General features: G+C 38.6%; 1 protein-coding gene across 1 annotated transcript in view; it reads left to right on the plus strand.

Moving 5' to 3' along the window:
- The first annotated feature begins 1,641 nt into the window (after positions 1-1,641).
- The window catches only part of LOC120527534, a 154,450-nt gene continuing 133,210 nt past the window's right edge, over positions 1,642-22,881 (plus strand). Inside the window, exons 1-2 of the mRNA XM_039751042.1 lie at positions 1,642-1,895; positions 15,309-15,459. Coding sequence (XP_039606976.1) covers positions 15,340-15,459 — 120 coding nt within the window. The 5' untranslated portion in view covers positions 1,642-1,895; positions 15,309-15,339. The remainder of the gene's footprint in view (positions 1,896-15,308; positions 15,460-22,881) is intronic.

Consider the following 22,881-nt stretch of genomic DNA (forward strand, 5'->3'; position numbering starts at 1 on the left):
AACACTTCACCCTGTACACTTATGACTGTGTCTCCACCCAGGACAATACCATCGTCATTAAATACTGTATGCTGATGACACCACTATCCTGGGGCTCGTTTTATGAGTCAGGGTACAGGACCCTGGTAAACAACATTGTTGTCTATGGAGAGGAGAATGACCTCATCCTCAACACAGACAAGACCAAAGACCAAAGAAATAATACTGGACTTTAGGAAGAATCCTCCCCCTCTACAGCCTCTTATCATCAAAGGGACTGAGGTGGAGAGGGCCGACAGCCACAGATTCCTGGGACTGCAGGTTACATCAGACCTCAGATGGACTCTTAACACCATGCACTTCCATCGGTGCAAGTTCCCCACTGCTGGTACCATGTGACGTGTCAGTCCCTGTCTTGCACCCCAAAACACAAGGTTTAGTCTCAGCAAAACCAACTTTATTCAGCTTCAAACAGGAACAGCACATTTATTTATTGTAACAGAAACTACCACTCTCCTATACACATACACAGCAATCAGCCAGGGTTGTGGCCAGGTTAATGGTCAAGTTCCATGCAGTTATAATGTTCCTTGCATCACCCAGCGATGGCAGGTGCTCATAGCATGATTTCAATCTTTTCAGATTTGCTTTCATGGCGTGTGTGTGTGTGTATGTGTATATTACATATACTCTGTGAGTCTGCATGGTCTAATATCACTTTCAGTTGACCAGGGCAGATCTAGCAGATCAGAAATCTCACATACTGATGTGCCATCCTATGACAATGCTATTATTAAAAACACAGAGCTCTTATCTGCTGCCTATGTTAGTCAATGGAAATTGCGAGGCTATGTGCTTTATTTTAAGCATCTGTTAACAACACCAGAACTCAATAATATGGATGGGTGTCTACATATTTTTGGCCATAGAGCGTATTTCCATTAATATCTTTTAAAAATATGTATTAAATAAAATTTTATCCCTTATTGATATCCTTTTGATTAAAAGGGGTTTGAACTTTTTGAAACTTATGAGAATAGTTTTTAAAGAATTATAATTTTCTGAAAAAATTGGCAATATACAAACTAAGATGTGCCTTAATTTTATATTATTTTGTCATCAGGAAGCATAATGAAATCTCTTGATATCGACTGAATTCTTCAACACCTATTCTGTATTCTGTAACTTAAACTAAATACATTACCTCAAGAAATCAGCACCATTACCATCTCTGTCTGTCCTGCACAATTATTTAGATAATTTAAAATTATCACCCCAGTTTATAAGTATGTCCTTAATTATACATTTCTCTGTATCTGTATTTACAATTATGATTCAATTCTAAGATATTTGTTCCATGAGAAAAATGAAATGGCTTGCACCTTAATTTTTACTAATATATACTGCATGCTACATACTTACAGTATATAAAATATGTACTATTTGCATAAAGGCTATTGGAACTTTATTTATTCATTGTCAAAAAGGATCTTGCACACTAGTTCTTGTAAATGAACAAGGCCCATTTCATTAATTCTGGGTCATTCTGTCTCACCAGGGTATAAATTTGGTTTCCATGGTAACAGATTTGAATGTCTTAGGGCAACGCAAAACTCCAGCAATTTGCAGTGCAGCCCTTCTAGTTGAAGCAATGCTGTTGAAGAACTTAATGCTTTTTGAGCTTTTAGTTTATCTATTTTATACAACAGACTTAAAGCAACAAACACCAAAAGCCTGGAAAATTAGAAAGATACATTTTTAATTGTTCTGTACCGGGCTAGATTTTAGTTTTTCTGCTTTACTATATAACACAGAAGTTTAAGATATCTTACTTTTTTCTGCTGGTCTGGTTTGGAGGCATGCCTGCAAGATGGATTATTGCCACTTTATTATCTGATGCCTTTTCACATGTCAAGGTAATGTATATTTCTTTCTTAATATTTTATGTCCTAAAGCTATTTACTACACAACACATTTGTTACTACCAGGAAAAAGCCAATATGACTGACTGGCATTGCTCCAGCCTGTGGTTTTCTTTTTCCATTGTTTGCATAGTGTGCTTTTAATTGCTGTCTGCTGCAATCAGTTACTTCTCTCTAAGTTAAATAATCCACAGTTGACATAAGCAGTTTTCAAGAAAGCTTACTGTTTATCGTACCAAGAAAAAAAATATGTAGAACATACTGTACATAATAATATGTATGCTTTCTGTGCATCCAATAATATGTACATACAATTAAAAAATATTAGAATCTGCTAAAAATAAACATAAAATAATGCAAAATGTTACACTGAGTGCCATTAAAATGTAGAGAAAACTTTTGCATGTAAAGAATGCATTATTTAACACAAACTTAATACATTTAATTTCTGGAGTCATTTATTATATTTACATTTAACTGTTAACCATTTTTGCTGTGTCTGTCTTCTTGTCGGGCAGACCAAAGATCCAGTATTCCAGACACTGACCTCAGTGCACAGCCGTGCTGTCTGCAGATCAGCCTAGTGCTGCCTTTAAATATTATTCTGGCATTATTTTGTTTGGTTTTTTTTTAAAAAAAAGAAAAAAAAGATTTTCTGTGGTTCATTTGTGGTATTACTCAAGTATAAAATGTGCCCTAATTAATTTGAAAGCATTTATAGTTAAACTAGCAAAATACCCACGCTTCACAGCGGTGAAGTACTGCCTTAAAATTTTTATTAAGAAGAAAATTAAACCTTTTTAAACTGAGGGAAAATATACCAATAATTATTTGTTAAGGATAACTTTGTATACCACAATAACTATAATCGTAATAAACGAACAATAAAACAGCGGAGAAGCCGTGGATTAAATAAAAAGGCTGTAGTTATCAGCAGGGAGACGTGAATCCTGTGGCAAAGCAAGGAAGGCAATGTAGAGACTGGAGCGACGGACGGCCTTATATAGGCAGGCAGCCAACAACGTGGGAGGCGTTGGGATGGGGGACCCAACGCTGCCTCACACGGTGACCGAGATTCAGGCTATGGGCATATATATGTACGTAAGCAGGATTCAGTTAGCGTTGGGAACCCGCATATCAAATTTCTTGAAGATGGGCCCATAAGTAACAAAGAACGTTGGAAAGTTCAATATGGTGGGCGACAGTGACGTCATACCACCGAAATAAGTATGTACATAGGTTTCGGTTAGCGCAGGGAAGCCTCCTACCAAATTTCGTGAAGATGGGGCCATAAATAAGAAAGTTCAACATGGCGAACGTTGTTGACCACTATGACCGTTACGCGTAGAATTTCGAAATGAAACCTGATTAACTTTTGTAAGTAAGCTGTAAGGAATGAGCCTACCAAATTTCAGCCTTCTACCTACACGGGAAGTTGGAGAATTAATGATGAGTGAGTCAGTGAGTGAGTGAGTGAGTGAGTGAGTGAGTGAGTGAGTGAGTGAGTGAGTGAGTGAGTGAGTCAGTGAGGGCTTTGCCTTTTATTAGTATAGATATGCTGTAATCATAAGAAAAATACAATGCTATGATAAAGTAATCCCACCTTTTCCTGATGTTCTCTATTATTGAAAAATTCTCATACAAAATATTTTCAGATCTTCAAGCAAAATTTAATATTAGATAAAGGGTACCCTAGTAAACAAAAAACACATTTAATTTACATTTAACATTTTCAATTTCTTCTAAATTGTCCCTAGTGTGTGCTTGGTATGTGTGTGTGTGTGCGCCCGCCCTGCGGTGGGCTGGCACCCCGCCTGGGTTTTATTTCCTGCCTTGTGCCCTGTGTTGGCTGGGATTGGCTCCAGCAGACTCCCGTGACCCTGTAGTTAGGATATAGCGGGTTGGATAATGGATGGATGGATGGATGGATTTTCAATTTCTCTATTTTCTCTTGTCCCCAGTTAAATCAACCTAGGTAGAAATTAAAGTCAACTGAATGAACATTGCTCTGGATAAGCAGGTTTAGAAAATGGATGGATGACTGAATACAACCTGGCTTCATTACAGCTAGCTATGCTCAATATAATCCTCCTTTATTTTGACCTTTACCATCAGCACACAGATTCAAAAACTATATAATGTAAATAAAAAGAGATCAGAAAAAAGGTTGTTGATGTATCTGTGTATCTATGTATCTGTACCTGTATCTATCAGAAAAGTGTGAAGGTGAAGAGTAGTTGGTAGTTAACTAGTTGGATCATGCAACAAGACAATGATCGACAACAAAAAAGACAAGTCCTCATCAGAACAGTTAAAAAGAAACAAAGTTAAAGGTTTTTAAATGATCTAGCAAACATTAAACCTAAAGAAATATTAATGCAATAGCAGGAACTAAAATCAGTTGTTAATTCTTGAAAAGCTGTCTGTTTTTTTAATTAAAGCAGTTCTACATGGAAGAGGGGGCTAAATTCCACCATATCAATGTGAAAACTGCTATTTAATTACAGAATACATTTGGTTAGAATCATTGCAGCTAAATGTGGTGCAACCAGTCGTTAAGTGTATTAGGAACCATAAGAAGATTATTATCTTTTTGTACAGTGTCAGATGGCATTCAGTGACAGTAAGTCTTGAAAGAAAACAGATGTCAACATATTGTTATAGTAGAGGAAACCAGAAATGACCAAACACTTTTTCATGGTACTGTAACTTTCCCAGTAAACTTGAGGTTCATCAAAAAGTGAAATAAGTACAGTATGTCATAAAACTTATGAAGAAATTATGAATGATTGATTTGGACATGTGGCATGTTGGTGCACTGGTGAGTACTGCAGCCTCACCGAACAACTGTCTTGGGTTCAGATTTCATGTGTTATTTCTTTACAGTTTGCACACTCTTTCAGTACATATAAGGGGTTTTCTCTTCCATCTCGTAATGGCATATAGCTTAAGGTAATTGGTGATTCCAGACTGACCCACTGTGCTTGAGTGGCCCCTGCAATGGACTGGTGCCCACTCTAGAACTGTTTTCTGCATTTCAAATGCTTCCAAATGGATTTTAGAACATATATAATTAAATATGAAAGGCTAAATTAAAAGATGTTTAAATAAGCGCATTCAAGTATTATTTGTGGCCCTCCTTTATTCTGTTAAATGCTGACTTCACATTCCTCCTGCCATTTTTAGTAATAAACTGACTTGATTTGTTTTAATGATATGTATTTCTTCTTTTCTATGTAAGCAAGTGTTCAGTGTCATTCTTGGCATTCTTGACCATTCTATGAAACAATGCTTAACTGGCACAAAATTGGCAGGAAACAAAAGAAGGTCATGATAGCAGAAAAAGACAAGAATGTGTTGAGAAACCTGTAATTACTAATAAGAAAGGGGACACAAAGTTAATGGAGCACTCCTATGTTTCCTGACACAAAGATTGCACTGGTTAGGTCCATTTGGAAGATGCACACAATCTAACCACTGTAGTGTTCTGAAAAATTCTCATAAACATAATACAACTATACATCGCATGCATGTCTAAAGTGACAATGGTAGGGTTGAATTAAACATTCATGAAATGCAAACAAACTGTAAGCAGAGTGGACTTGGAATAAGTTATTAGAATAGAACAAAGGCATAGCAGAACACAGATAGATCCCTAAGGCTTTGAAGCCAATTAACATGTCAGATTATGGTAGTTTTCAAACTAAACAGATTCAAAGACTAACAATTTTCCAAGAGTATGACATAGTTAACAAGTGAACCAGTTACAACAGTTGATGCATTTGTGTCACCTCTCTAAATTAAATAAAAGTGATAACGACTACTTAAGACAAAAAGGAAAGTCTTTTAGCTTATCAGCCTAATTCTGTTTTTTTTTTTTTTGGTTAATGCAAGAGCCTAGAATGATCACATTTTTAATTAATATATTTATTTCCATATAATATCAGTATAACTTGTTAGTGTTAATGAATTTGATGAAATCTTCTTATCATTATATACCAGTAAAATACCAGCGATACAGTGAATTTCTTTTAGTTCTACCTACTACTTCAGATATGTGGCTGGTGTATAGTGACTGAAAGAGCTGATATTGGCAAGCAGCTTCCTATGCATGTTCTTCAGGAGCTTCTTTTGGTATATGACTGACCTGTTGTGACTGGCAGATCTCTCTCTTTCAGTTAGCATTTAAGCAAATGACCCTCTTCTGGTTATTAAATTTTTTTATACATTCTTCTTAGCTAGCATTTTTGCTGTCACAGTCTGAGCCTAGAACTTCTGTGGTGAGAAGCCGGGGTCCCCCTATGTATAAGAGAGAGTATGGGATATATTTTACTCCAGTCTATGACAGACCATTATAAGAAGAATTCATAAAGTGGCAAAATCAACCTTCAGTTTCTTTGTTTATGGTTCAGATGTGGAGATAGACTACCCTTTAACCAATATGCCAAGCATGCTTGCTGTACTAAGCAAAATAATATTTGTTATTCTTAGCATAACACTAATAAAAGATGGATGAGATACATGTACAATATATGCAGACAATAAACAGTTAGGGCCATAAATATTTGAACAGAGACACCTTTTTTCTAATTTTGGTTCTGTACATTACCACAATGAATTTTAAATGAAACAACTCAGATGCAGTTGAAGTGCAGACTTTCAGCTTTAATTCAGAGGGTTGAACAAGAAGATTGGATAAAAATGTGAGGCAACTAAAGCATTTTTTTAACACAATCCCTGTGTTGGCTGGGACTGGAAAATGGATGGATGGATGGATGGATTAATATATTAAAGCATTTGCTAGCTTTACCCCAACTATGAACTTACAAACAATGTTTGTCTCAAAACCAAATGTATAATGCAGCAACACAATTACTTGTTGTTTTGTTTCTTTTGTCTCCCTGCATGGAGGTGATACTTTGTGCTTTAGTGTTCATGGATAGATTTTCACTGGTATGCATGGAATAATGATGGGACGGTTTTGTGTGTCTTTGTCCCAGTACTTTTGTCTCTCTCTCTGGTGTTTCTTGCACCTTGGTAGACAGCTTTACAAAAAGTTTTGCATGTTGATTCACTGTTGCTATAACATATACATCAGCTTTTAGAGTATGAGAGTCAACTCTATTCTTTTATTCTGAGGTGAATCAATATGTGGTTTAGTGATCCAAAATTTTTTTTATTAGTTTGTGCGTGCTGCCATCCATTTATAGTGGCAGTGCAATGATGTCTTGTGCTATACCTCCATTAGCTCATGTAACGTAAAACAAATGTTGTTGCTGTTAACAATATAGCAGTTCCCCATGAAAACAATAGTGTGAAATTGGGCACCTTGCAAGGACATCTTAACCAAAAACGGTGCCACAGTAATGCCACAAAAAACTTTACTTTTGTCATTATGATTTTTTAAACACAGAAACAATTCTACCAATTAAAAAAAAAATGAATCAGAATGTTCTCAATTTACATTCAGACTAACAACAAAATCAAACAATGCAAATATAATAATCAGGGTATTCTCCAATGGGATCCTGGCACATCTGAGTGGATATAAAGTGCAAAATTAATAATAAGAGTTTAAAGTATAGCAGAAGGTACATAGTGCTACATTTAGTTTCTAAGATAGAAGCCAATTGTCACACAAAACTGAAGTTGCTTGATTGTTGGTTGGGTCATTTAATCTGCAGATGTCACAGATGAGAACAGACAGGTAGAAAGCCTAAACAAACAAAGGATTGTCTTCTAACCAAGTAAATTTGTAAGGAAAAAGAAGAAACCCATTGCTCCAGCGATTTAACTTTTTCATCTGTTAACCAAAGGATTTCAATAGGGTGCCAAGCTCTTGTGCTATCTTTTTTTTGGATATTCTTTCACCTCAAAATGATTGTTATGTAATTTCTCAATGTCAGCTTCAAAGGGGATTCTATATACATAATCCACATCAGTATTACCTTTTTTGATTTGCCACAATAAGTGAGCATTTTGTAGTTGAAAGCATCTTCAAAATCAAAGCAATAACCTTTCTTCTTGGGGCTGGATGCATCTCCATGGCATCATTAAAATAAGTAATCATAATTGTAAGTAACTCTCACATTTTCACATTGCATAATGTGGGAAAGTCAAAAAATAAAAGACAAAAAGTCATCACACATTTTCCAGAATCCTAACAAATCAATGCCTAAAGGAAATTGAATGTTAAATTCAACAGCAGGAGCATCGTATTAGTGGTAAGGCATGGTGTAGGAAGTGTCATTGTTTTGTTGTATCAGTACCTAATGGCATGCTGCCACTAAATGAACTAGGAATTTGATTCTGTATAAAGGGATTTTTCAGGAGAATGTTGAAGCACAGTTGGGTCATGCTGCAAGGAAATTATCTAAAATGCACATGTCTACACTACAATGACTGAAGGAAAAATAATTCCAATTGTCACAGCTGGATGGAGGCTGGTGCCTCCTCCAGACCTCGAGGGGACAACCGCCCTGGAGGCCTCGGGTAAAGAACTGGGAAGCTCAACCCTGTTGGGACCCGGGGTTACCGCCAGGGGGACCCCAATACCTAGAAGACCCTAGACCTCAGCACCTCCACCACACCTGGAAGTGCTGGGGGGAAGAGAAAGTAGGGACACCCGGAGTGCTTCTGGAGTGACAGCCAGCACTTCCGCCACACTGGGGCGTGTCGGTGGGAGATTGCCGGGAACACACCTGGAGCACATCCGGGTGCTTATTTAAAGGGGCCGCCTCCCTCCAGTCGATGACAAGAGTCGGGTGGAAGAGTGGCAACGTCTGGAGAAGGGAGGAGGCGGTAAGAAGAAAAGAGAGAGAGAGAGAAAAAAAAGAGAAGGCATTGAAGTGGCCTGGACTGAGGGGTATTGGGGATTAGTGAGCTGAATTGTAAAAAAAGGATGAAGAATAAATGTGTGTTTGTGGGTGACATTAACGTGTCTGCCTGTCTGTGTCCGGGGCAAGGTTCACACAATGTAAATGTTAAGTCAACTTAGCATGGAGGATAAATCCCTGATTCCTCAACCATACTGTGTGAGACTTGATCAATAACTTCAAGAAACATCTGGGCATTTTAATGGGAAATTATTTTTAGGTGGTTTTTCCAAGCATAAACAACTCATTTCTTATACTCCACAAGTCCTGCAATTGGGTTATGGTTTGCACTTTAAATAAGTCATTTCAAAACGTAAAAATAAATCAGAATTCTGATTCTGGAGATAGAAGAGCGTGAACAACTAGATATTTTTGTAGAACAGCACTTGAAGCAACTGCATGTATGTATCCACATGCAAAATGATGAAGGTCATCTATTAAAGCCTTTTTATAAGTTTATTATGCTAATATAACTTTATAATTTATGAATACCAATATATTACTACTTTACTGCAGGTAAAAAATAATAAAAATTGCTTATTTATCCATAATTGATATTTTGTATCTGCTGAGTAACTAAATATACAAGAGAGACATTTTAATATTATTGTGACTTATATTTTTTGCTCTTATCTGGTCTCTTTTGTTGGGCATTGCCAAAGATTTTAGGAGTCTCATTGAAAGTGCTCAGAGTTATGGAAAAAAATTAGAACCACAGGGCACCTTGCTTCTCAGGTAATCATACTTAGAAAGACCCTCCACCACTACCACCATTATCAAGGAGCTCTGGATAGTCAGATTGAGTGTAGCTGCTGTATTCCTTACAAACAAAAGAATGGAACCAGTAAGCTGTGGCTTCCTCTTATGCAGTTTTACACAGTTGTACCTAAACATTTAGTGTGCAGGATAGTACCTGCTAGTAGACCCCTGGACAATATAACTGGTAAAAAAAACTCTGTTCATAAGAAATTCTAAGCTCCTTTGAGGACCAAAGTGTTCAACCTAGTTTTAAGGGGCTATTCACTGAATGAGATCGAGTAGCCTTTCCTTGACAGCTAAGAACCATAGCTGTTCTGAGATACAGTATGTATTTCTCAGTCAGTCAGTCAGTCATCATCCAATCTGCTATATCCTAACACAGGGTCACAGGGGTCTGCTGGAACCAATCCCAGCCAGCACAGGGCGCAAGGTAGGAATAAATCCCTGGCAGGGCACCAACCCACCGCAGGAGACACACACACACACACTCACACACACACACACACCAAGGACAATTTAGGATCGCCAATACACCTAACCTTTATGTCTTTGGACTATGGGAGGAAACTGGAGCACCTGGAGGAAACCCATCCAGGCACGGGGAGAACATGTAAACTCCATTCAGGGAGGACTGCCTAACTGCGAAGCAGCAGCGCTACCACTGTGCCACCGTGCCACCCCTGTGTATTTCTCATGTTTTACTAATTGATGGACCTAAGGGATGGCTAAATACTAATACTAATTTATGGCAACCTCTTCCATAGTTTCAATAACCTAAGACCAAAAGTCTACCTGACTGAAATAGTGTCTGAGTGGTTCCAAGCCATTTCATCTACATGGAGAAGAACTTGATGTTGCCAAAAAAGGGCTAAACAACACTCAAAGTCTGAACAAAGTATTGTCCATAAAACGGGACATTTCCTTGTGGTAGAGTCTTTCGTTTAATTGAAATTAAATCTAGATGCCTTCTAAGTACATAGCTTAGTCTGTTAAAGATGGTTGTCATTACTACATGATCATATCCCCTGTGATATCATACACATGCATGCACATACACCACACCTTGTGTCAACACATGGCAAGTTACTTGTTCCAAAATGGTGATGCATAATGATGTCACCAATAAATATAAAAAAGCATTAAAAAATGATAATTAAGCAATAAACAAAAAAGGTATTTTTTTACTGAAATGAGGTTCTTCATCTCTATGCACTTTGAAAAAATCAGAGATTAGGGTATGTAAATCAGTTAGTACACAAACTTGAATTTATAAAATGTACTCACCTTCTGTGACCACCAGAGGACATACCAATGCCACAAACCCCAAGACACAACTACACAACACGGTCCTGGGTTCAATTACAAAGTCTTTATTCCACACAATACCTTCATAGGTTTCCATTTTTCTCTTTTCCTTTTCAGGCTACACAATAAAATAATGTTATTCCATCTCCTTCCACACTTATCACATAGTCTCATCCGCCCCCTACCAATTTTGACTACTGATGCAGTAGAAATGGCTTCTTTTATGCCATACCCAGCAGTACTTCCGGTGCCATGGCATTATACAATAGAAGCACTTCAAAGAGTGTATAATGATCCCCTGGTGAGACCCAGGAACCCCATCAGGGTTGTTTTATGGGACTTCAATTCCCAGCCTGCCCTGCAGGTATCCATATGGGTGTCCTATTAGTGACATCGTATGTACTGGAGGAAAACACAACCGTGGGAAGCAGACACTCTATGTGTCCTTCTGGACAGGTCTCCTTTTTTGTAAAGAACCCATTCTAATCAGGTCAGGATGCCAGTCCATCCCTGTCCTTTCATTGTGGCATCCCTTCCTTCCTGGCAATGAACCAGCTTCCATTCTTGTCAAAACATCAGTCCATCTACCATGGCAAAAACACTTCATAATGGAGAAACTATGACCCTTACAGTATAGGAAAGTATATTTTTGTTTGAGACATGGTATTTATTACAAATAATGCTATTTATGAATAGAAAAAATGCCTTGCAGAAGTAACAGTTCTCATGGAGCTGGCATCCCTGCACCAGGCCATGCATAATATGATAAAATTAAGAGAGCAGAGGATGTTGTGATCAAAGGGTAGTGGAGCACTCCTTGGTGATATAGAGCAAATTGAACATCACACCATTACCATCAAAAGTTGTTTGTATATTGTGAAACTAACAGAGTTTTAGCAGGATCGTATAGTAGGCATTCGCATTGCAGGATGGTCCTTCTGTCAAATTGCATCCATAGTGCATGAGTGGTGTTAATGATGCTATAAGGAGGACATTCACAAATGTGGTTCTATGCAACCCACACATATAGATGCATGTTAAGACTGGAGCATCAGAAATGAGGCTGTGGCAGACTGAAAAGTCACAGTGGCACACATCAGAGCTCCTGTCTCACATTAAGTATCCTCTCAGAACAAATGCAATTATTTTCTTGAAGCAGGACTGCAGTAACACTTATTTCTGATGGGACTGCCACTTGTTGTCACTGCCAAACACACTTGTTGTGGTGCCTTTAATAGAGAGGAACAAAGGAAATCTGTCATTTTTAGTGATGAAAGCAGATTTAATAAATGATGGCCATGTATATGAGTGACAGACAACCTTGCAAACAGCTATGCCCATCGTATTTATACTTGTGGCACACAGAGACCATACCATGATGTGTGGTGCAATCAGGTATAATGCTCATTCATGTCTGATATTTGAGGTGGGGACATTAACAAGTGCTACCTGCAACAGGGGAATCATCCAGCCAGTCCTAATCAAAGGAAATGAGACATATGGTCTTCCAGCAAAACAAGTCCTTCTACATTCTATCCATGCAACACAAAGGCTCTTTGTCAACTATCCTAGTCAACACATCCAACTGACCCCTCCCAAGTTGAGCATGTACAGGAATGAAGGTGATACCTTGCCTCCTGTGCCCAGCCATTGGTGACACACCTTTACAAATTGTGCCTTCAAGTTGAAAGAGCAAAGACTAATATTCCACAGGAGGACGTTCTCATACTGTATGTATGATTGTTTGTATGAGTGTAAACCTGAATTACAGCACTAGGAGGTTACACCTAATATTAATGTAAGTTTGCTGTAACACGTGTGTGGACCACCCAGGCTGGCATTGCCAGGTAACCCGATACAGACAAATCTGGGACACAAGTTCAAGGCACACAAGGTTTATTTTTCTTTTTTCCTTGTGGGAAATGCCTTCCCTGTTCCCCACAAGTATAACACAGTCCAAGCACAGCACACAAACAATACTCTTCTTTTTCTGTTTTCTTTCTTCTCCACTCCTCTGGTCAAGCTTCGTCTTCCTCCTCCTGACTCTGGTACCTCGAGAAGTGGCTGCTGGCTCCTTTTATAAGGCATCCGGAAGTGCTCCTGGTTCTTGATTACTTGTTTCCGGCAGCACTTCCAGGTCTGGCGGAAGAACTGCCCATAAGGGCTCAGCAGCTCCTGCTGCAGCACCCCCTGGCAGCGGATCCCAACAGGGCTGCACCACACTCCAACTCCCATGAAGCCCTTTAGGAGTCTGAGGCACTGCTGGGGAGGTTGCCATCTAGCATCCTGGAGGAGGTAACGCCCAGGCTGGAAGTGTCCTGGGCCGGGCAAGGGCCCCAGCTGCACGCTACAATGTGACACTACGACCAAACAAACCATGTCCTAACAACATATGTGTGTGATCATGTTCTTAACACACACACTTGATTCTTCTGCCTCAGTTTTAGTTCAGTGGTGTGATGCCTATATGGTGTTTTTTTTCACTTTCCTCGGCTGCTGGATTATGTGAATTTCCCCTTGGGATTAATAAAGTATCTATCTATCTATCTATCTATCTATCTATCTATCTATCTATCTATCTATCTATCTATCTATCTATCTATCTATCTATCTATCTATCTAGATACAGCAAAGAACTTTATTGCTGTATTTGCAAAGTGCCTTGGGGTAGTGTTCATTCAATTTTTTCTTGTTGTAATTTTGTATGTTTTGTTTAATTAAGATTCCAGTGAGAACTCAAAGGATTAAAGTGGAGAACAAAAAACTCTCCTCAGTGCATTTACTGGGAATTTCATTAATAATCTACATTGGTCATTTGCTGGTAAACTGTATTTATAAAAGAGGGTACCAGCACTGATTTTTGTTTGAAAAGCAGATGAACAGAAGTAGCCCTTTTCCCTCTCATTCTACTGTATACAATAATAACGATGCAGTTTTTTTTCTATAAGGACTGGATTCAGGAAAGTGACTCAGATCTCTGCTGTTCATTAGTTTGGTTTGTGAAATCAATCATTTTTTCAGAAGTGAGTAATTTACACCTTCCTTCATGTTTCTTCCCACAGTCCAAAGACATGCAGGTTAGGTGCATTGGCGATTCTAATTGTCCCTAGTGTGTGCTTGGTGTGTGGGTATGTGTGTGTGCGCCCTGCGGTGGGCTGGAGCCCTGCCCGGGGTTTGTTTCCTGCTTTGCACCCTGTGTTGGCTGGGATTGGCTCCAGCAGACCCCTGTGACCCTGTAGTTAGGATATAGCGGCTTGGATAATGGATGGATGGATCTTCTTTCGTGGTATATTATGATCTGTTTGTATTTGTATCATGTGGTATTGTCTTACAACAATAGACATTGCTGCTTAATAATTTACCGGTTAACAATGCAAGTAATTTGTTTTACTCTTTCTGGTACAAACATAATAAACAGCAATTCTCACAGAACTTGATTTCAGTCAAAAATATCAGGCACTACATTAACATCATTCATGATCTGCACACACACACACACGCACACAAACCCCTTCTAGCAGCATCTCTCTTCCAGTCTGCCCCACTACAATTTTCATGTCAACGTTTCACTGATTTAAAGGATTGAAAGTCAGACTATTAGTCAAACAAGCTCTTGGTCTTTCACATTCTCATACTGATCATAACATAACATCCTCCAACTTGTTTAATCTAATTCATCACTGGAGGACTGCAGCCTATCCCAGTAATCCTAAACAGGGTACCAGTCACTCACAGGATCCACTTAGTTTGGGTCTCCTTATTATAAAAAAGACATAGCAGTGCTACAGGAAGTCCAAAGAAGAGCAACCGAGCTAATTCCAGGACTAAGACGTATGAATTATAAGGAAAGACTGAAGGAGTTCAACCTTTTCCGTTTAAGTAAATGGAGATTAAGAATGGATGTGATTCAAGTGTTTAACATTATGAAAAGAATTAGTACAGTGGATCCCAGCTGTTCATTTGAAATAAAATCTGCAACCAGAACAAGTGAACACAGCTTGAACCTTGTTAACAGAAATTTTGCACAAATGTCAGAAAGTTTAGAATCATACAAACAATAAAATAAACTACTAAGTAGTGTTGTGCAAAACAGGAATTTAGGGAGCTTCAAATTGTGACTTAATGTTATTTTGGACAATCTAGGTGAATAGCATGGATGAGTTTGTTGGACTGAATGGCCTATTTTGTAATTTTTTTTATATTCTAATGACAGGAATTAGCCTATTTAAGGCACAATTCACCACAGACCAATTTAGCAAATAAACTGCAAAGGCAATTACAGATGAAGCAAACCATATTGGAACGATGACTTTAGACAGTTACACTATTTTTGTCCCCTTTTTATATCTAACAGTTGGTCATATATTTTAGTCACTTAAAATTAAATAATCAAATGTATGATTGTTTTTCATAGGCATATGTATAGGTTCCTTCATGTTGGGGTTTACTCACTGTGTTTCTTTTTCAGATGATATATAAAACTAGCCATTCCAATACTAATGGAGAATATTAGGAGAAGTCAAACTGCAGATGCTGTGAGTTGCAGGAGGAAATGTATTCAACCACATGAGCACAGCGTTGGAGTCATAGCATGGTGTTCCTCTGCAAAAATTATAAAGGTGAGGAAATTATTTCGGACAAATATTACCTAATGAATCCATATTCTAGAGGAAATGCTTTTTTCTGAACTGTTTTTAACTGGATATTAAATTAAACTTTTACTATAGTTTTATGACTGCCTTCAGATTCTGACCATGAGGGTTGAAGTAAGTCCATTATTTCATTCCCGCCACTTCCTTATTTCAATTACACTCCTATTGTGGTAATTTTCCAGTTTCTACATTTGTTTTGTTAATCCAAAATGAAATCATTGTCTTCCTTTGAATTAACTTTATTCTATACTGATTACTACTTTTATTGTATTTTTGTAATACAATTAGAGTTACCTTTTTAAACTCAGTCCTAATTAGGCTACTTTTAATAATATATTAATAACATTACATACCATAATATATTATACATTTTCCATACCATAACATATATAATATTATATTCCAAGTTTTCTGTATTGAAGGGGTGCCAGGCTAGAAGCAGATTTCCAAGGGCAAAAGCTGCACCTCATTAGCTAGCACAGGATCGGGAAAGTTCCTCACAAAACCTCTGGAAAAAATGAGTGTTTCATGCTGGCGGGATGAGAGTAGCTTGGCATGACAATATGTGGATTTATGTGCTGGGGCACCACTGTAAAAGAGAGTGAGCTGCAACCAAGGAAGAAACAGGCAATACTTCCTAAAGATGCTAGAGGGCAGCAAACACCATACCTTACTGACTTCTTCAAGAAGAGAGATTACAATACAATACAATACAATTTATTTTTTGTATACCCCAAAATCACACAAGAAGTGCCGCAATGGGCTTTAAAAGGCCCTGCCTCTTGACAGCCCCTCAGCCTTGACCCTCTAAGAAGACAAGAAAAAGCTCCCAAAAAAACCCTTGTAGGGAAAAAATGGAAGAAACCTTGGGAAAGGCAGTTCAAAGAGAGATCCCTTTCCAGGTAGGTTGGGCGTGCAGTGGGTGTCAAAAAGAAGGGGGTCAATACAATACAGTATAATACACAGAACAGAACAAATCCTCAATACATTATAAAAATAAAAATTTTAGAAGTACGGAGTAGAATTTAGATGATATCACATAATATGATTTGGATTTGTTTAGGGTCCTGGAGACCTCAACCATCAAGCTGCCTCCCCTATTTGGCCATTCCACAGCTGAAATAGCGCTAATCCGATTAAAGGACCCCTCTTTCCTACGATTCCTGTGATCTTCCATTAGGGATGACTTTGCCTTAGGTAGGCAAAACAACTTGGCAGGTAGGCCGTGGCACCAAGTGCCACATTTGAGTACGGAGAACAGAAACAGAATAGGTGAGGGTTAGTAAGAAATTATAACTATCATGTTACTTATGTTTTAGTGCTAATGATTAACAACAGAGATGCAGTATGTACAGATAATCAGCAGCTCTAGTCAGGATATGCTAAACTGAAGTAGTGAGTCTTCAGCCGGGATTTAAAAGCTGAGACTAAAGGGGCATCTCTTATAGTAGCAGGCAGACCATTCCACAGTTTAGGGGCCCTGTAACTAAAAGCTCGACCTCCCACTGTTATTTTATTAATCCTTGGAATCCTAAGCAGGCCGGCATCTTGAGATCTTAATGTGCACTCTGGTTTGTAAGTCATGATAAGTTCAGACAAGTAAGCCGGACCTTGGCCATTTAATGCTTTATATGTTAACAGGAGGATTTTGAAATCTGCCCTAAACTTAACCGGGAGTCAGTGTAAGGATTTAAGAAGCAGAGTTATGTGTTCGTATTTTCTTGTTCTTGTAATAATTCTTACAACAGCATTTGGGATTAACTGGAGGCTGTATAAAGAACAGTTTGAACATCCAGTGAACACTGCATTGCAATAGTCAGTCCTACTAGAAATAAATGCATGAATTAATTTTTCAGAATCCTGTTTATTTAGAAAGCACCTTAATTTCCCGACATTTTTAAGATGGAAGAAACATGATTTGGAAAACTTTGTAATATGCACTTTAAATGACATGCTAGAGTCAAAGATAACTCCTAGATTGCAGGCTAATTCAGCAAAATTAATGGTGATTCCAACTGAGTTAAATGATGACAGAATATTGTTGTAATCAGCGTCATTCCCTCCAACAATTAACATCTCTATTTTATCAGTGTTTAAAGACAAGTAGTTCTTATCCATCCACTCCTTTAATTCACTAACACAACTAATTAAAGACAACTTCGGAGAAACTTCATTTGATCTAAATGAAAGATATAATTGGGTGTCATCTGCATACAAGTGAAAATGAACATTTTGTTTCCTAATGATAGATTCCAGTGGAAGCATGTAAATTGAGAATAGTAAAGATCCCAGTACTGAGCCCTGTGGGACACCATATCTCACTTCTGTGTATAATGATGGAGTACTGTCAGCACATTTCTGTATATATTGGAATCGATTTGATAAATAAGAACTAAAGCAAGTGAGCACAGCGCCTGTAAACCCAACATTGTTTTCTAGCCTGTGCAGTAAAATAGAATGGTCAATGGTGTCAAATGCTGCACTTAAGTCTAACAACATAATTACGGTGGAGAATGAGGCCAAAGACATAAAGAGAGTTTGCAGAAATGTTACAACTCTGCCTAGGGGTTCCTTCTCAAAACTGGCAGAGAACTATGCTGCATTATTGGAGGAAAGGCATATGCAGTTAGAATCTAGCTGGTAGCTCTTGGTTGCCAGAGAGCAAATATTCTTGGCTGAAAACATATGAAACCATTAAATTCTTTTAAAAGGATGGGCAGTAGTAAAGCTTTATAAAAGAGGACCAATGAATGCTTATGGGTGTAAGGAAATGGGACGTAATCCTATGAGTGAATTTAAGCTTGTCTTGATGCAGAACACATATCGAGTGTGCAGTATTGTCAATTGATCATTGCCTAGAAGAAAGAGCCTGGGCCATTTCAGAAACAGAGACGCGGGAGGTGAAGAAGAGTACTTTGTTGGTCCTTTTAAGGAGTTCAAGTCAGTTACGAACAGCATCAATTGTGCGTTTATTAAGATCCTCGCAGTGTGGAAGAACACATTTGCTGTACCACTATAGGGTCTAATCATACACACGCATGTAGAAAGACCTCATTTAGAATTACCAATTAACATTAAGATGTATGCAGGCCCGGAGTGGGGCTCATTTTTAGCCCGGGAGTTTCATGTCTCAGACCGGCCAACTGTATACTGTACAGTATACACCCACATATTATTTTTAAAACTCTCAGCTCACCCTTTCTTTCACATGGGTGGTTGCATATTCACTTCAAGCTCCGGTCCTCTACCAGAGGTCTGGGAGCTTCAGGATTCTTTGCAGTATCTTAGCTGTTCCTAGGTCTGCGCCTTTCTCGACAGAGATCTCTGAGGTTGTTCATATATATATGAATACAATATATATATATATATATATAAAACACTACATCATCCTCTCCACCAATGTTTTTCCTTAATATCACTTACCAATTAAAGGAAATAATACTTTACAAATTCTGATTTTCACAAGTAAGCAAATGAGTCACACAATGACACATTGTCAAAAACAATGTCTTTCATGACAACATAAATTTCTTCCTTCTGTGCTTTACATTTCTAAATATCCAACCCTTAACCACAAATAGATCAAATAAAACAAAAATATTTGCACTGTACTTTGATTGTTTGTTATACAGTGAAACTTTCTTGTAAAATGTTTTTACTCTGTATCTTCATGAACACATGGCTAACTTTAAAGAATTAATGAATGCCTGAGCAGTGAAATGGTTTCTGCAACTTTGTTTATAATCACATCATTGTCCAAAGACATGAGGATTTCTTTCTCAGTGCATATGAGCATGTTTGCTTTCAGATTCTTTTGGGCTAAAGTGCTTCTGAGCCTGTTTTTATGAACTTCACTGTTGAGAAGCTTCTCTCATATGCTACTTGTGTGATGGACAGTGTTAATAACAACATGTAGGCCAGTCCAACCACATGGTATGCATCAGTTAGAAGATTGTACTGGGAGAGAATGAGATACACACAAATGGTGCAGTTTTTACAGGAGGAACAGGTTTTGTTCTCTAATTCAGCATCTTGCTGTTCTGTAGAAAGATCCTCCTGACTTCCTTGTGACATTTCACTGGCTATCCTTACAATGTAACACTGTATGGGGGACATCTTTAACTTCTCCCACTGGAATGCAAGGCTGCACAGTTCATCACGTAATGTGCCAACTGTAACTCTACTGTCAAACTTAAGCAGACATTTGCTTATTTCTTCCAGAGCTGAACTCAGAAACCAGTTTTCTCTCATATGAGCAAAGTTTCTAGGATCCAGTTGAGCAAAATATGAACAGAGTTTTGCATTAGCAGAAAACCTTCTATGGATATTGTTAGTCACTGTGTCTAAAATGACATTGTGTAGGTGGTAATAGTGAAACTGAACTAATCCATCCTATAATGAGCTCACCTAAACTCTTCACAGTGACAGCAGCACTTTCTGTGGACACACTAGGCCTACCCCCTCCTGGCTCAGCTTCTGATGGCACATAAAAACTGTAAACATTTTTAGCCTAAATCCACATTAATTAGAAAGTTTTCTGATCAGGTCAAAGCAGATTTATTTGTGATGCCAAATCATTCATAATCTCTGGGCACTTTATATATAGGCAAATATTACAGTATATAATGCATAATAACCTTTATCACAATGTTCACTCAGAGAGTAATCCTACCTGCTCCCTTTGAAATGAAGACTTTATTGCTGCTGCTTGGTTCTGGCTCTTCAGGATCACCAGCAGCAAATTGGGATGGAGGCTGCTGCTGAGGGGCTAGAGGACCACAAAAGTTTCTCATTTAGGTGGCATCAGTGTCACAATAAGCAGTGCTATAAACGAAATACAGCACTGCCTGCAAATTACTGTTTAAGTTTATGAATCATGTAAATTATGTGGCGTTATGGCATATAACGTAGTATGTGTGATACGAACTAATGCTTTGCAAATTCGTACCTTACTTCCTTTTTTCACCGTCTCCACTTAGACTTTTGCTCTCAAACCGACGGTTTTTAATTAAAAAGCCACTCAGTTTGGCGTATTTGGTCGCGTCATTTTCAAGTGCCTTCTGTTTTTTTTTATCCTCGCCTTTTCGGCACCACCTTTGCTTTTTTTTTTTTACCATCCATCTACTCTCGGACGTCTCACAGAGGAACGTATCTCGGTAACTACAGATCCTCTCTACTATAAGGCTCTGGGTAACGGGCTGTCAGACCCACACACCAGTCTCTGTGTGATTGGCTGGTTGTGGTCACATGGCACACGCTAAAGCAGGTTACACAGTGAGCGCTGGCTGCCTGTACCTGTGAGTGCAGAAGCAGTAGGTGCAGCATAGTATGTGACATGTATGTTGATTCTGATTTAACACCGGCCCTCGCGGCCCATACACCCAGCCGGTCCACCGGGAATTTTCCCGTTTCTCCCGATTAGCCACTCCGGGCCTGGATGTATGTTTTTGGGTTATGAGATTAAAACCAGAGTACCTGGAGAAAAATCCTATGAGAAACACATGGAAATTTCACATGGTTTGCGGTCCTTCATTGGACACTGACATAACAAGCATCGGTCTCGGGTTCTCAGTTCAGTTATACAGTTCTTCAAACCCTATAAACAGGCCTTCAAACCCTATGATTCTGGATTCAAATTCCGTTACTGACACTATGACCATGAGCGAGTCACTTCATCTGCCTGTGCTCCGACTGGAAAAACAAAAAGAAACGTCTCCATTGTGTCTCACATGTTGTAAATCGCCTTGGATAAAGACGTCTGCCAAATAAATAAATTATAATAACAACATTAAAGAAATCAATCCTTGTTATAAACCCAATGGATAGTTTGGTTACAGTTTTAAAGCATAGGATTAACATACACATACGTGCACACGCAATACCTCGGAAAATACGCAAAAGTTAATAAAAGTGGGGATATTAACATGTAGTCTTGTTCGAAAATGAATAACCATACCCTCTGTTTAAATACATTTATTTGCAAGAAAGTATCGTCATATCTCCACGAAACCATGGCATGTGTAATCAGTGCCGGTCCAAGCCTCTTTGGGGCCGAAGACGTGGTTGACGGACGCCGCCCTTCGTTGTCCATAGATTTCGACGTTGTGTGTGTGTGTGTGGAAAAGTTGTGGCTGTGTGTCTGCCTATCCCCATCCCCAAACGCTCCTTGGTGTACGGAACGTGCGCACGTCAAACTTTCACAAACGGCGCCCATTCATGATCATCATTATTTGACGACCGGGTTATTGTCCCCGCGTCCCTGTCGTAGCCAGGAGTGCGCCCCCCTATGTGTCCATACCGCGGACATTATTACCAAACTTCTACGACCGCGGACCTCCTATGTCGCCTAAGATTGAGCGGTTCTGGTTGTCATCTTTTTCTAAAAGAGACTAACAATAACAAAAAAGAGCACTCACACAATAATTTGTAAGCGTATGATGGCGAAGGAAAACAAACTCTACAACTACTGTAAGAAGATCAGAAATGTTACCAATTTCATTCTGTTAAAAAGTACACAATATTAAAACTAAAGCAAAAACAGGAATAAACGAAGTTCCTAAAATATGACATCTGGTAGAGTTAAATACCAATGAAAAGTGTATAAGCGTCAGCATCAGCAGCCTAGCATGCGTGTTGTCCACCGCTTTTGTGTATCTGTGGGACCCGCGATCATCAGATGAGCAGAGTGCTGGAATGGCTACAGCGGCGTAAGCCCTAGTGCTCTCTTTGTCCTCATTGGTCCACCGCCCAAGGGATCTCCTCCAAGTAAGAGTGATATTCTCCCATTCATTGCAAGAAGCAGATGATAAAAAGCACAATGAGAAGATGCACTGATTATTTCAGAAGGACTGTACAAAAAGTAACATACCAGGGGGCGTCGCTGTAAGGACATTGTGTTTGACAAAGTATTTTTGTTTTTTGTTTTTTTCCCCTTTATTTTTGCTGTTTCTCTTCTCTAAGGTTGTAATCCGACAAACTCACCACCTAATTGTTCACCTGGCTACCTGACAGCGAGGTGTGCAATACCCGAGCACGACGGTTCTAGGCTGGGTTCGGTTTGTTTTTTTCACGCACAGCTTGGGATTCATTCCTATGCTGGGTTTGATAAAATTAATTATCCATGATTTATTTTTAAATGTATCTTCGTTAGAATAAATTCGTAATTAAGTTTGCTTGCAGTCACTCTCTCACTGCCTTCTGCCTTGTGTGTATCATAGAAACAGTTTCTGAAGTATAATTTTTTTTTTTTTGGGGGCTTACGCTTGCACTTAAGACAAAAGATATTACATATGGTGTTGAAAGATAATATTTATTTTATTTGCCCATTCTTTAAGTTTAAAGGTGTTATATCTCGAAAATAAGGTACTTAGTAAAGGGGGTTTGTCCATT

The sequence above is a fragment of the Polypterus senegalus genome, chromosome 4, assembly GCF_016835505.1.
Source record: "Polypterus senegalus isolate Bchr_013 chromosome 4, ASM1683550v1, whole genome shotgun sequence".
Classification (NCBI taxonomy): Eukaryota; Metazoa; Chordata; class Cladistia; order Polypteriformes; family Polypteridae; genus Polypterus; species Polypterus senegalus.